Source organism: Aricia agestis, chromosome Z (assembly GCF_905147365.1).
Source record: "Aricia agestis chromosome Z, ilAriAges1.1, whole genome shotgun sequence".
In the NCBI taxonomy this organism is placed as follows: Eukaryota; Metazoa; Arthropoda; class Insecta; order Lepidoptera; family Lycaenidae; genus Aricia; species Aricia agestis.
The window spans coordinates 14,016,146-14,031,384 of NC_056428.1; the positions used below are offsets into that span (position 1 = coordinate 14,016,146).

At 35.7% G+C, this 15,239-nt stretch overlaps 1 protein-coding gene across 1 annotated transcript; it reads right to left on the reverse strand.

Annotated features, from left to right (window-relative positions):
* Positions 1-5,359: 5,359 nt before the first annotated feature.
* LOC121738343 (phospholipase A1-like) lies at positions 5,360-13,101 on the reverse strand. Its single transcript, XM_042130322.1, has 4 exons — positions 13,044-13,101; positions 12,415-12,709; positions 6,854-7,011; positions 5,360-5,880 (listed from the first exon to the last, which is right to left on the reverse strand). Exons 1-4 carry the CDS (start codon positions 13,099-13,101, stop codon positions 5,360-5,362), a joined length of 1,032 nt encoding a protein of 343 aa, XP_041986256.1.
* Positions 13,102-15,239: the final 2,138 nt, after the last annotated feature.

Sequence of the window (15,239 nt, forward strand, 5' to 3'; positions counted from 1 at the left end):
TCCCCCCTACTAGCTAAACGGTTGTTTCCAGAAATGTGAAAAAAATCACGGGAGTTGGAAATATGCTGAATTTAAAAAGAAAACTATTACGGCTAAAAATACTTCATAAGTTATTGAGCAATAGTCGATAAACTAAAAATAATATGTTCGGCGAAGTATAAAGGAACTTTTCGTTCAAATTCCTTTGAAAGTAACTGAGATGATGTTGTTGGTACTTGGTAGTGTAAAACACATTATAAAATGTACATTCTTTGACATACAAACATTTTAAAAAACTAGCGGTTCTACAGAACGTGGCCCGGCAGCTGTTTTATTACTATAATTTATTTGTTCGGGATAAACAGTACTTTATTGGGCGTTTTCACCAACTACAACGAATGTCCATGTTTTAGGGTAGGTACTAGGTAGCAGCACCTGCACCGTGCAGGCTGCACCTTACAGGAGGCATTCAAACAGGCCAAAAACAGAGACAAGTGGAGAGCCCTATCCCAGAAAGCGTTGGTGGTCACGTCCCTCAGCCATGAGGATACGACTAGGAAGAAGGAAGAAGACTAGGTAGGATAGGGTTCAGTACCCAGAGGGTAAAAATGGAAAGCTATTGCTAAGATTTCGATTTCTGTCCGTATGTCTGTCTGTCTCCAGGCTGTATTATTATTATCATGTTAAATTCAGCTGATAGACTGGGACCAACATAGACTTGACATCACTCGACCAAAAGACCTAAGCCCGCCAACTGCCTACAATTTTTTTTTCTGATGGTACTTAATACTTACCCATGATCCCAAGTAGGTATATCATACTGGATGACGCCTACAACTCCATTGCGCCAAAATTCCAAAATTACCAACCCTAGCGACAATTTTCGCCATAATACGTCAAATTTAAAAATTTCAACATCAGTAATTCTAAGTCGGCATACTCTATCATTCTGTCTACTCTGGTACAGTAGTCTATAGCAGGGGTTCCCAATCTTTTTCATTCACGTTTACATCGGCTTAGCTTCAGGTCTGCTATATATCATGTATACTGTGGTATTTTAAAGTAGGTTTCATTGCCGACTACTTAGTATTTACAAATTAATTAGTACTTACTACCTATGTAAGACTAGATTTTAACACTACATTAATGATTTTATTGACTAATGTCTAAGGCTTCTTACAGACGAACGGCATTTGCGGTCGACGGCAATAAAACTTATTATATATTCTCTTTGGACGACAAGTGCCGTTCGTCTGAAAAGCTAAAGAAGTCCTTGTGGTTTTGTAAAGGTGTGTCTAGAGTCTAGACTCCAAATTGACGTGACGTGACTGTGACCGAACACAACCGGGTTGGATGTCTCGGAAATTGTATGTCGATTGTCGTGAGTATGACGATCACAGATATCAGAAAAAATACTTGTTTTAGCTCCTTGGACGATACCCACACTATCCATACTAATATTATAATAGTCTGTCTGTTACCTTTATAAGCTAAAACCTCTGAACCGATTTCGATGAAATTCGGTGAGATACTTTGAGTCCCGAGAAAGGACATAGGATACTTTATATGTACGGTTGCCGCAGATAAATGTACGGTTCCCGTGTGATAAACGAATTTTGGCGCAATGGAGTTGTAGGCGTCATCCAGTATGATATACCTACTTGGGATCATGGGTAAGTATTAAGTACCATCAGAAAAAATAAATTGTAGTTAGTTGGCGGGCTTAGGTCTTTTGGTCGAGTGATGTCAAGTCTATGTTGGTCCCAGTCTATCAGCTGAATTTAACATAGCTCGACCAAATAACGTCGGACAGCCATCTGCCTATGAAACAATTTCTCTGAAAGTACCATCGAGGAAGATTTGCATAGGAACCAACTTCTCTGATCTATCAGAGAAGTTGATTCCTATGCAGATTGGGGACCTACGTAGTTTGTGCGTTACGTCAAACCCAGCTGACAGATCACAATTAAATTAACATTGAATTGACATAATCGACCAAATAACGTTGGTCTGTCAATTGCATAGGAATCAACTTCCTCGATGGTACATAGGATAATTTATTGCTGGAAAATGTTACAAAATTGCATACAACGTCTTGTATTTTATCATGTTGAAACGCCCATGGGCGTACCGAGGGGGGGGGGGGGGGGGGGGCAGGAGGGGGCAGCTGCCCCCCTTATGGATCATGTTGACGTCCCTACTAAGTATATTATCTAGTACTTTTATCTATAAAAATTAAAAAATAAGAAACTGAATTCTTGCCATTGGTTTGCAATACAATATTTTTACAAATAAAATTATTAATTTTTTATTCTTTATAAGCCACCTAGCTTATAAAAAATCTGATTTGCCCCCCCCCGGCCCAGAATCTGGGTAATTTGCCCCCGCCTGGCCCAGAACCTGGGTACGCCCATGGAAACGCCCGTATGTCACAAAATAGCAAAAATGTTTAATACTTTGCTATTTCTGTGTAACAGGTAATCTATATATATAAAAATCAATTGCTGTTCGTTAGTCTCGCTAAAACTCGAGAACGGCTGAACGGATTTATCTTATCTTGGTCTTGAATTATTCGTGGAGGTCTAGGGAAGGTTTAAAAGGTGAGAAAAATTCGAATAATTGCCGGGAAAATCCTCAAAACAGCATTTTTCTATTTCCCATACAAACGTTTTCTAAATAAAATGGAGAGTCAATTTGTAATTTATTACCGCTGCATAAAGTTCAAATTCGCGTGCGCGTTGGAGGACCTAATATCGCGTTCTGAAACTCAACAAAAGTGAAAGTGAATCGCGAACGCGACAAAATTGCATAGTCTCAAAATACATAGTACATAAATAAACACAATTTAGCTAACTTCAGTTGTTCTCTGTCCGATTATTTTTTTATTTTAGCTAACTTAAGTTGTTACTCTGTCCGATTATTTTTTTAATAAGACTATATAGAAATCGAAAGATAAATCTATATATATAAAAATCAATTGCTGTTCGTTAGTCTCGCTAAAACTCGAGAACGGCTGAACGGATTTATCTTATCTTGGCCAATTTTGATGAAATTTTTTGTGTGTGTTCGTGGAGATTCGAGAATGGTTTAGATTTACAGTTTGGTCTACTGGAAAATGTTTTTTCAATTAATTTCTTATTTATAAGGAGTTGTTGATTTTGGAATGTTTTACATTAGATCCGGCGGACGGCGCTATCATCGCATTCAATATTATTCTATTTCAATTTTAGTTTGTCCTGACAGATGGTGCTACGATTAATTTGAAAAAAATTTTGTTATTCAATTCATGTGCTGATTAAAATATTAAATAAATAACACATAGGCTACAATTTTAACCGACTTTCAAAATGGGGGAGGTGTTATGTTCGTTTTCTTATATTCAACGATTACTCCGCCGTTGGTTAACCGATTTTCAAAATTTTTCTTTTGGTATATAGGGTATCATCCCAATTTGGTATTATATTCAGAAAAGTGATGATCTGATGAAGGATCCATAAGTAATCGAGGGAACTCCTCAAAACTTATAGGGAAACATATGGTGACTTCGGTTTCGTGAGAAGTATTCTAAGCATATGCTACCAACAAGTAAGATTTTGCACCGAGATATACCTGGTATACTGTGGTTCGGAAGGTGCTGAGAGAATTCCTGATTCTTTATAGATACAAGTTTGGGAGTTTCGGCGTTGTTTTAAGAACAGAAAGCATATGCTACTATGCAAATTACATTCTTCATCATCATCATCATCATCATCACTACCATATCATAGTCTTTTAGATCGAGACTCGAGTTTGTCAAGCGATAATTAAAAAAAATCTATATCTACCTAATATTATAAACCTGAAGAGTATGTTTGCTTGAACGCGTCAATCTCAGAAACTACAGGTCCGATTTAAAAACTTATCTCAGTGTTAGATAGATCATTTATCGAGTAAGACTCATCATTTATCGAGAAGGTTATATTATATTATTACTCTAAGACTAATACGACAGAAGAAACTCAGGAAAATGTGGGAAAAACGGGGGAAATATTTTTTATGGGAAAATGTACCTACGGATTCTGTAAAATTTCTAATTTACGCGGGCGAAGCCGCGCGGGACATCTAGTAAATAATAATTTCATCATAATTTTTAGTTCTAACCCTGTTAGCAGTTACATTTAATTTTAAATAGCCAAAAATGTAAAAAATAAAACACTATACAGGTATTAAAATCATTTTTAATTTCAATTAGTTTAACTTAATAAATTAATTTAATACTAGCTATTTTACCGAGCTTCGCTCGGTATTCGTTAAAACACGAAAAAAATGATATTTTCTTAAATAATTCCTAACTAGATCGATTTATCGCCCCCCCTATAAACCCCCTATATACTAAATTTCATGAAAATCGTTGGAGCCGATTCCGAGATTCCAATTATATATCGCTGGCCCCGGGTAACAAGGCGGTAAACGCCGGTTACGCCCTTTTTAATGTTATTTGATTTTTGGCTTTTCTGAGTATTAGTCTATCACCCCTATTTATTTCATATTTTTAAAATAATATTTTGGGTATAATAAATGACAAAAGCTTTATTGAATCGAAAATTTTCTTACGACTAAAACTGTATTCTTGCATTACTCTATGAAACATAACTAAAAAAACCGGTGAAGATACGATACAACTAAGCTTTCGCTGTAAGATTCCCCAGAAGAACGGAGCAATCGGCTGGTACGCTCGAAATCTAAAGCGAAAAATACGTCGTATTATGTTCTAACAGCCGTGTTTTGGAGTTTATAAAAAGTCAGTAAACAATGTTACAGTTGAAACAATGACGCTTATTAGTTGTATTATACTTTTTTCAATTATTTCAGTAATTTTTTATACTATTACAATTATTTTGATAGGTTAAATAGGTAAAAAAATTAACTTTCATGTGAGACATCACACATTTGTTTTGGACCACTGTACGCTGCACTATAGACAAAATAGCTTATTTTGTCTCTCCTGAACAAAACGATTATTGATATTACGCCTTTATTGCCCGGGGCCAGCGATTTAATATATTATACCAATACAAGAATTGTTCGTTTAAAGTTATAAGATTAGGTTGCCACACAGACATCGATCAAGATTTTGATCTATTACTTAATTCGTTTGGAACTTGGCACTATAGAAGTTCGTATAGAACAGCTCTTAGCCACTTTTCTTAAAAACTTTCTGTAACATAATAGTTTAATAAATAATTGATTCTTGAACATGTTTAACAGGCTCACAATCCACGAAATCACTTGACATAACCCGACCAAAAAATGTAGGTCCATCAGATCTAGCTAAGAATAAATTGCTCTGCAATACCAGAATATCAGCTTACAACTATAATAATATTCATCAATTCACCAACTAAATCTTCAAATCATCCACATTATTATACGACGACGCTACCGAGATGAAGAAATCATTATTCCGATCTAAACCCTTCTTACCCATGCAGTAGGGCACTTTGTTAGTAGTAGACACATAAAACACTCCTTCCTTATTCCTATCCGTTTTGGGGCCCATGAGATTCGTTACCCTTGGCACTCGATCAAAGCAGTCTCTATTTCTCGCTTGCTGGACGCTATCACATTGTATCCCGATGAAATCATCAGGATGCATCAGAGCCGACTGCCAGACGTCGAAGGATCTGGTGTGGCTACAGAGCTCCGAGCAGAGGATCCACCAGAAGTCACCAGGTTGGTTTTCACCGCCGTTTATGTAGAAGTTGACATGGCCGACCGGGGTAGCCATGCCGTAGCCGTCAATGTTGGTGGCTATATGGATGACGAAGTCCCCGTCAGATTTGTCCAGCCGGAGCTCAGGGCCGAGGTTCCGGAAGCAGGGTCCAGCTGGTTCTAACGCCACCATCTTGCCGACGCTGACCCCTGTAATATGAAAAATATTTGTATTCTCTTTGTTATAAACGCATGTAATATGATGTATTACGAGCGCTAATAATTCCCTCGCCAAAAATCGGAGGGGAGGTTAGATTTTGGGCAAGGAATAAGTGAGCTGCGGGGTGGGTAAGCGCGCCCGGGTACAAGCTCTCGGTAGATTGGTAACTAGACGTTCAGTTATTAGCAGATCGCAATGACACGCTGACACGTTTGGATGCTACGATGACACGGACAGACACACAGACAGACAGACACGTCAAACTTATAACACCCCTCTTTTTTGTCGGGGGTTCAAAACTGGCTTCTAAATAACAATTTAGAAGCCAGTTTTGAACCCCCGCTACATTATTGTAAGTTATTTGTAGATTTCATACTCTTGATATGTTCCGAAATATGACACCCTAAGTTTTGCACGGCTTAAACCATAAAGTTAATATACCTAGCGGAATAGAGCAACAATCTCGAGCTGTCAAACGAAATCGAAATTGGTTTCATCTGTGTGTAAAAATAGGTGTACGTATACACTTACACAAACATGATTGAACAAGATTTCTATGACATTAAATTGTCAAAGTGCAGCACGTGCCGGCTGGACGTCAAAAAAAAGAGTGCTGCTGTCATGTATCACACGTCTCTTTTTACCACGCAGTGTTACTGATAGTGACATCTCTCTTGCTCAGGCCTTTGTTTCTCTATTCCGCTAGGTATATTAACTTTATGGCTTAAACATATATTACTGCCAAAATCATAATGTCGTTCCTATTGTCTTCACGAATTTACTCCTCCTCTAGTCGTGTTCTTCATGTCTGAGGATCGTGACCTCCCCCTTCTATGACTTTCCTTCTTATAGAGTTACGCCAGCTATTCCTATCTTCGGCTTCTCGAAGAGCGTCGTAGTCGGTGGACTCAAGAGTGGTGCGGATTTGATCGGACCCTATTAAATAAAAAATATGACAGTAACCTGTGACAGATCTATAGTGCTTGGCTATATAGCTGATGGTCTGTCCGCCCAGGCTCATGCCCACCAGCTCCAAGTTCTTCGGGTTAAAACCTCTCTTGGACAGCCGGATCAGCATCTCCGCAGTATGTTTGCCGACTGCTCGTATCACTCGTGCTGCTCTGAAAGTTGCCAAAATTTGATTTTGCATCACTTGATACAGGTAGAGCTAGAAAGTACACTGGTCAATTAATAGGACGGCAGCACAAGCCACACATTACACGTTACAATCGATTTATTGAAGAGCAAGTTTGATGAGCGTGTTATCTCAAAGTATGGACCAGTCGATTAACTGCCTCTTTCGTGCGATTTAACGCCTCTAGATTTTTTCTTAGGGGCTACGTCAGGTCGTTGGTTAAGCCGACGCCGTTGGAAGAGTTCAGAGCCAAAATTAAACGCGAAATTGCCGAAATGTGTAGCAAAGTCATAGAAAATTTCGTTCAAAGAATCATCTCTGTAAACGGGCCTGCGCCGCCTACGGTGACCATATGAGCCAAGTCGAGTTCTATTAAAAATGTTTGTTTTGTACGATACTAAAACTTTTGAAAAACATATCTCAAATAGTTTTAATTTTATTTTGAAAAAAAGTTGTCAAGTCCTTATTGGAAAACCCCTTACTATTGATATTATAGTGTGCTTAGTAAAGAATTTGACATTTGAATAAGTTACTTACAGGTTTTGTAAATACTCTAAAGTAACAGAAAGAGCCTAAAACCTTAAGGTATACATGCCTGTCTCTATGTAGAGCCATATAATGGATAACCATAACGTAGCACGTTATAGCATTGTTATGACGATGGAAAACACGGCCGAATGACTTAATAATAATTATTATTATTATTATTAAAGTGCGATTAATGGTTTGTATTAGTGATTGATCCATTATGGGCCAGTAGGGAGTTAGCGTAATTATTTATCCATAATTGAATTGGATCAAGCATATTTGGTGACAATAACTGTTATCTATTAGGTGTGCATATCTATTAATACATCTATACAATATACTTAATAATATAATAATATTTAATAAAACTGTAGAAATAAAATTTTGTACAGATAATCGAAAAATAATAAGCAGGGGGTGTCACTTAGGGTTGCCAACTTTTTTCACAAGAAAAAGAGTATATTCAGATCTCTGAAATATTTTAAACAGTATTTTAGAAAAATGAACAGTATATTATTTATTTATTGCGTATAGTGTATAAAATTCTCTCTCTGTCTGCCTGCCTGCCTGCCTATCTGTCTGTCTGTCTGTAATAATATTCTTTACAAATAAAGAACTACATTACAACTACAAATAATTTATATATGGCAAAGCAACGTTTGCCGGGTCAGCTAGTTTGTCGTATTATTAATTTTGTCCGACGTGAAGAGCGATCTTTATATTATTATTATGAGGTAAAATTGTGTCCAATATCTTGAACTTTTAGGTATAAGCTACAAGGAAGTGACTGATCATGCAGGAATAATTTTGCTCATAAAAAGGTGAAGGACCTCGGTTCATTGCCACAGTAAAATGTTATCGGCCCTAAGTTATTGAGAATTTACTAAAAACTCTTTCAATTGAAAAAAACATAATTTGTCTTTTTGTTTTGTAGATACAGAGAACGTATATTATTATGTAATTAAAAATATTATGTAGGTAAGTTTAAACATATTAGGTTGGGGAAAAAGTTTATTCGCATTTTATATACTTATAAAAAATTAAAAGGTTTTTTTTATTAAGTTTATCTGGGAGCACGGCAGTGCTCCAGCCAAGCTTTTTAGCAAAGGCACGGCCGTAGCATACTTTTCTCGAAGCGGTTCGCGGCTTTTTCACACCCCCTTTATCTTCGATGTTAACAAAGCTAGGGATTTAGAATTTCGGTGACTAGGAGCAAGTATTAAAACTAGCTTAACCTCCAAATTACATAACATTTCGATAAATAGTTTAATAGTTACGGATGATCAAAGTTACTACATTTTGTCACTCATTGACTGACAGATCATCAAAATTCTAAGGTACTTCTAGCAGACTTAGAACCTTGAAATTTGGCAACAAGGTAGGTCGTTATCCACAATGAAAGGAAAAATTATGAAACTGGCCAAGTGCGAGTCGGACTGGCGTACATAGGGTTCCGAACCGTAAATTTGTATGGGAGCCCCCCTTAAATCACAAGTTTATGTACTTTTTATTACTTATTATTAAAGTTGAAATACAATTAAGTGTTTTCTGAAATTTTCAAAAACCCTATTTTTACCATTATAGATATAGAGCAAAAAAGGGCAAAAAAACGTGTTTGTTGTATGAGAATCCCGATTAATCATTTATTTTATTTTAGGTGGACTATTAGCTTTTATAGCGACGACAAAAGTACATAATTTGTAAAAAATTAAAATATCTAGCTATTGCGGTTCTCGCGATCTAGCCTCGTGTGTCACGACATGACACACGGACGGACGACAGACAGCGAAGTCTAGACTCATTAGGAATAGGCTCCTAATGAGTCTAGACTTCGCTGTTCGGAAAAGTATAATATAACTTTATTAAATAAAAGAAAAGATTTTTATTTTATTTATTTTATTTTTATTTTATTTATTTAGGAAAACTTACAGCTAGAAGTTTTAAAATAACATAGGAAGGCCAATTACAAGTTTTCAAACACATAAAATACGCTAGAGAAATTAAACAAAGAAAGAAACAAACAGCAAACAAAGAATTGAATACTTAAATAATAATTTTGTATGTGATATTAATTATGTTTGTGGCTTTGCAAGAACATTAAAAATGAGTTCCGACTTCATAATAATTATTTTACGTACTTACAAAAGGAAAAATAGTGTTAACAAAGTTAACAATTAAACTATGATAATTAAATTCGATTAAAATATAAATGAAATCAGAACTGCGAATTACGATGTAGACTCCATAGTCCATACTCGCTCGATAGATGGTGTAGCACTCCCTTTATATCGCGGTATCGCTTGTTTGCGGAGTATAATTATTGTGGTTTAAAAAAATCCGGGATAGGTCGTAATACTCAATCGAAAGTAACATCGGTGCACGAATAACCTCCTGAAAGTTCAAAAGTTGTTGGGCTATCGTCATAGAATTTGTACTTTGTAGAAGTACTTACCTGTTATTATGAATTAATTTTACGACCTAGAATATATACCTAGAGATAGAGAATGGGTGCTAAGCCAAGTACAGAAAAGTTTTAACGTGACCTGAAGACTGAAAAGAAAAGAAACATTAAAAAAAGAAATGAAATCCCACCAAAACATTAAATATACGAAGGAGCCAAGCAAAATATTGCATAGCCATGCAGTATATCTATCGTAAAAAGTTTTCAGATCACATTCAAGCCAAGCCTTTAACTTATTTTGTAATTTAAATCAACATTCAGTGAATTTATCAATAGTTTTCTTTAATTTATAATCATTATAGTGGCCTGGCAATGAGCACTAGAGAAATAATCAGCGATTGATTGGATTTATTGGGTACCATCGTCCACATGCGTCGTTACATACTAAAAAACACTTTACGCTTGCCGTTTGTGTAAGTATGAACCCCAAATATGAAGTTTTATATTTGTTTTTCTTGTGCTCATTGCCGAGCCACTATAATAATTATAAAATAAAGAAAATTATTGATAAATTCACTGAATGCTACAACGTAACTACTGCCGACCTTGCTTAACTTTTTCAAAAATGGCATCAGTTTTGTCCGTAACAGGGCGACCAGAGCGACGTGCATCTTTGATATTAAAATTTCCGGATTGAAAACGCCTTTAACCAAATTTGGGCTGGCACAGATACTGCAGTCTGCATTAGGTCCATAAACATCACAATTTTTTTTTGCGTCTTGTGTTGCATTTTTACGTTTTTAGGGTTCCGTACCCAAAGGGTGAAAACGGGACTCTATTCACGAGACTTCGATGTCTGTCTGTCCGTCTGTCTGTCTCAACAACCGCTATAGCTAGAGTTCTGAAATTTTCATTGATTGTGTATATCTGTTGCCGCTACAATAACCAATACTAAAATCAAAATAAAATTAATAATTATGGGGGCTCCCATACAACAAACCTGATTTTTTTGGCTTTTTTGCTCGATATCAATAATTGCAACAGGTAGGCACTTGATATTTTCACAAAGGCCTTAATTATATGTCTACTTCAATATTTTAGAATAATATTTAAATAAAATAAAAAGTAAGGAGGGGCTCCCATACAAAAACACAATTTTTCGCCTATTTTTCCTCTATAACGCTACGGAACCCTTCGTGCGCGAGTCCGACTCGCACTTGGCCGATTGTTGTAATAAAATTTTAAAATGTATCGAATTTCATCATTATAATAGAATCACTCATTTTAGCCCGGCCGCACATTGTACGACATTTCTGATCAGAAACAGTAATTGAACGTCCGCGCTGTCTCTTACATTTTGTACTGAGCCGAGTGAGCTCGAACTCGCCGGAAGGATATTTCGGATAGTATGCGGCGAATGGCGATCCGGCGGAATTCAAATGTCTCTGATCAGAATTCGGACAATGTGCGGCCGGGCTTAACAATAAGAAAAACAAATGAAAATCTCACATTTAACTAATTTGAATTTGGAATTTTCTTTTGTAAAATTAAAACTTTTTAATGATACCAAAATCAGCCAAATACAATCGGTATAGCCCACACATAATAATGCGAAAAGACTTTTTCCCCAACCTATTATTTTGAAGTTTTTTTGTAACTTTGCTCTATATTGAGGAAAAGGTTTATTGGAAATATTCCTGTTTCTAAAAAAGTTAATACCGAAGTCTTGCCTACTAAAACATTATTTTCTACTAGCTTGGTCTGCCGAAAAAACGGGGGGAAGTTATTTGAAAGGACTTATTTCAACGCGCTAATCTCAGGAACTACTGGTCCGATTAAAAAAAAATTTTTTAGTTGTAGATAGCCCATTAATCGAGGAAGGCTATGGGCTATATTTTATCGCGCTAAGACTAATAGGAGCGAAGAAATAGAGTAAAGAGTGGAAAAAACGGGGGATATTTTTTGTGGACTAATTTGTCTGTGAAATACGAGTAAATATCTAATTCATTACGCGGGCGAAGTCGCGCGGAACTTCTAGTAACTAAAAACACCTGTTTAAAACTGTTTAAATTAAATGATAATTGCTTAAGAGCACAAAATTAACTAGCTTATGTGCTGAATTTTGTTTACTCGCTGGAACCGTACATTTTCTAATAGTGAAAACTGGCATATAAGGCTGTTTTAGGTCAGTTTTCATCATTGAATATTTTAATAATAATTTTAGTATACTCTGAGTATTTAAATGGACTTTGAGATCTCCTGAGTCCTGACTAATCTCCCGGGAATGAACATAGGATAGTTTATGTTCTGAAATTGTTCTGATAGCTTCCATGAGATATAGTTAAAGGCAGCATAATTTAAGAGATAAGTATAGTTTATTTTATACCAATATTTTAGTGTAAGACATAAATTTTCACCAATCATAATAAATATTAGAACTGAATCCTAAGGTACTCTTACCGAGGGTACTGGTCCAGGGTGAAGAAGAGAGTGTCCAGCATGAACACGTTATACCCCAGCTTCTTATAAGCCTGGCCCATGCTGGAAGCCAGAGGCATAAAGGGGCTGCTCAGGTACCCTCCGCAGAAGACCATGGTCTTCCTTCTAAAGTCCACCTCTGGGTCTTTAGCCAGTTGGTCCATTTGGAAGTAATCGTAGCGATCGTGGTGCATGGTCTCATTGGATTTGAACACTATGAAGGATAGCTTCTGTAAGGTCTTCTTGGTCAGGATAGCTTCTTTGGTTGAACCTGGACCTGAAATTTAAATTTAAAATTTTCAGTGATTTTTGTAGTGAAAACCAATTGCAATTGACCATTTAAAGTTCGTAAGATGAAAGAGAAAAAAGGTCTTAGAAGTTTCAGTAATTGTCACTTTTCAGGTATTGTATCCACGAGCGACGTTACTCGTAATATCCCTTTTTATCAGGCAATAAACTTGCTCGTTTGCTCTCTTTTTGAGTTTTTTTATAACTATAACCCGAATAGTAAACCGAATATTAAACCCGTTTTTGACACAAAAAAAGTTAAAAATCAACCCGTGAATATTTAACAATTAATTTCACTTTCACATTCATCAAAAAGTACTCACAGTCAGATAGGAATCCATGGGGATACCCCTCCAAAGGTTTTGACACTTCGACTGCCATGGCAGCAGAACACAAAAACAACAAAACCACCAACATTTTGCACGCACAACCTCCTCTGGGTTATGAGACTATATAACTTACAATTTTTTATTTCACAAGTACAAGGGGTCAACTAACTTATGAATTTAATTCTCTCTTCCGTATAATTGAAGGTAAGTTATGTTTACGGCAAAATAGCTACTACTCATAACTTTGAAGGTTAAAAATATCTTGATGAGCTTTTTTGAGGTTGTTCACCTGTTGATCGTTTAAAGATTCCTTTCCCAACCCTTGGAACGTTAATGGAAAGTTTTATGAAAATCATCAAACCTAATACAGATAATATGGCCCAAGCTATAATTCCTACGATAAAAAAAACTTTGCTTAAAATATCAGTTTAGAACTCACTTCTTTTCAACAAGCTCAACATTTTGAAAAGGTATTGTTTTAAAATGTTATAATATATTTAAATATTATGAGGTGCAGAAAATATATTTTTTTTACCCGCACTAGAAGTTATGATATTATCTACCCTTTTCTTCCAGATTTCCGGTTCTATGAAATAAATGGTTCATTATTTTAAAAGCTTGAAAACCCTTTATCTATCTAGTCGACGATCAGTCGGATCTCTTATTTAGGAGACACAACGCAGAATTCTAAGCCATTATAATTATTATGTACTTAATTAAGTACTATATATTATCATTATTTTTTATCTTATGTTTTTAATTCGCCTACTGATTACTGAATAACTTTAAACTGTCATACGAACGCTTATGTCAATTCCACGCATTTTGATCGACGATGACGACGACGAAGAAAAGGTCTTGGCTAAGGGCCTGTAGTGATCAAGCGCTAGAATCTAAAAAAAAAATAAAAAAAATCTCCACAGCCGAACATATGACCTCCTCCTTTTTGGAAGTCGGTTAATTAAAAATACAGAAACTACCAATTTCATTCAATACTCTTCACGCTTAAGCCGCTGAACCGATTTTGATGGGTATTTATTCAGATACTTTTAGTGCCGGGAAAGGCTCTAGGATAGTTTTTGTTGCGGAAAAACATACGGTTCACACGCGATAAACTAATTTCGGTGCAACAGAGTTGCGGGAGTCTACTAGTTAGGAGTAAACAGCCATCCTCCGGAGAGCAAAATTTACGTGACCGGCTTGTATTATCTTATTCAAGTATACGATATTTTTAAACGGTAGATAGCATCAGTATCTACTAGCTACAAACTTAAACACATGCTTCTAATTTAAGTAATTCAGACTAAATTAATTGAATTTGTGTTCAAAAACCGTGTTTTTCTAATTACCGTAACGTGTCCCCACGCCAACTTCATCTCGAAACTTGCTTAAGATTTTTATTATTTATCGTTTTAAACGCTTATAAGCATTGGTTATCGCATTGCAAAATATCGACTCAATAGGCCGAGCCTATAAATAGTTATCATGAAATAATAATAATAATAACCCACCCAAATAATATAACAGTATTTAGCAACTTACAAGTGCACGAGTTGCTTCTCCTTAGTGTGTGCCACGGCCCATCAGCGGTCCCACGTCGTTAATGTTATAGTTTATGCGTTTTAAGATGATATGGGTTCTCATATTCCTTGCTACGGATTTTTTTACAAGAAAGTAAGGAAAATCAAAATGCAATAAATTATATTCCATCTACAAAAACAAATGTTTCCTATATTTAAATAAAAAAATAAAAATGAAAAGTTGCTAAATGCTAACTTATTATTAACTGTGAAATAGGTGTATAAAATTATTATTTTTAACAAAAAATTAAAACCGACTTCCAAGGTAACAATAATAATATGAACTAAAAAGTATTAAATAACTCTTACTCTATGATAGTGCCTTTTTCAGAATTCGTCTAAATCTCAACTATTTCTGTACATACTACAGTCTTCATTATTTGAAGTCGGTACCAGCTAATTTTTTCGTGAGTTCTTTCAATGTCACAATATCTGAAGCTTTTAGGACTGGTACCGACTTCAAAGTAATGAAGACTGTAGTATGTACAGAAACAGTTGAGATTTAGACGAATTCTGAAAAAGGCACTATTACAGAGTAAGAGTTATTTAATACTTTTTAGTTCATATTATTATTGTTTTTACCTTGGAAGTCGGTTTTAATTTTTTGTTA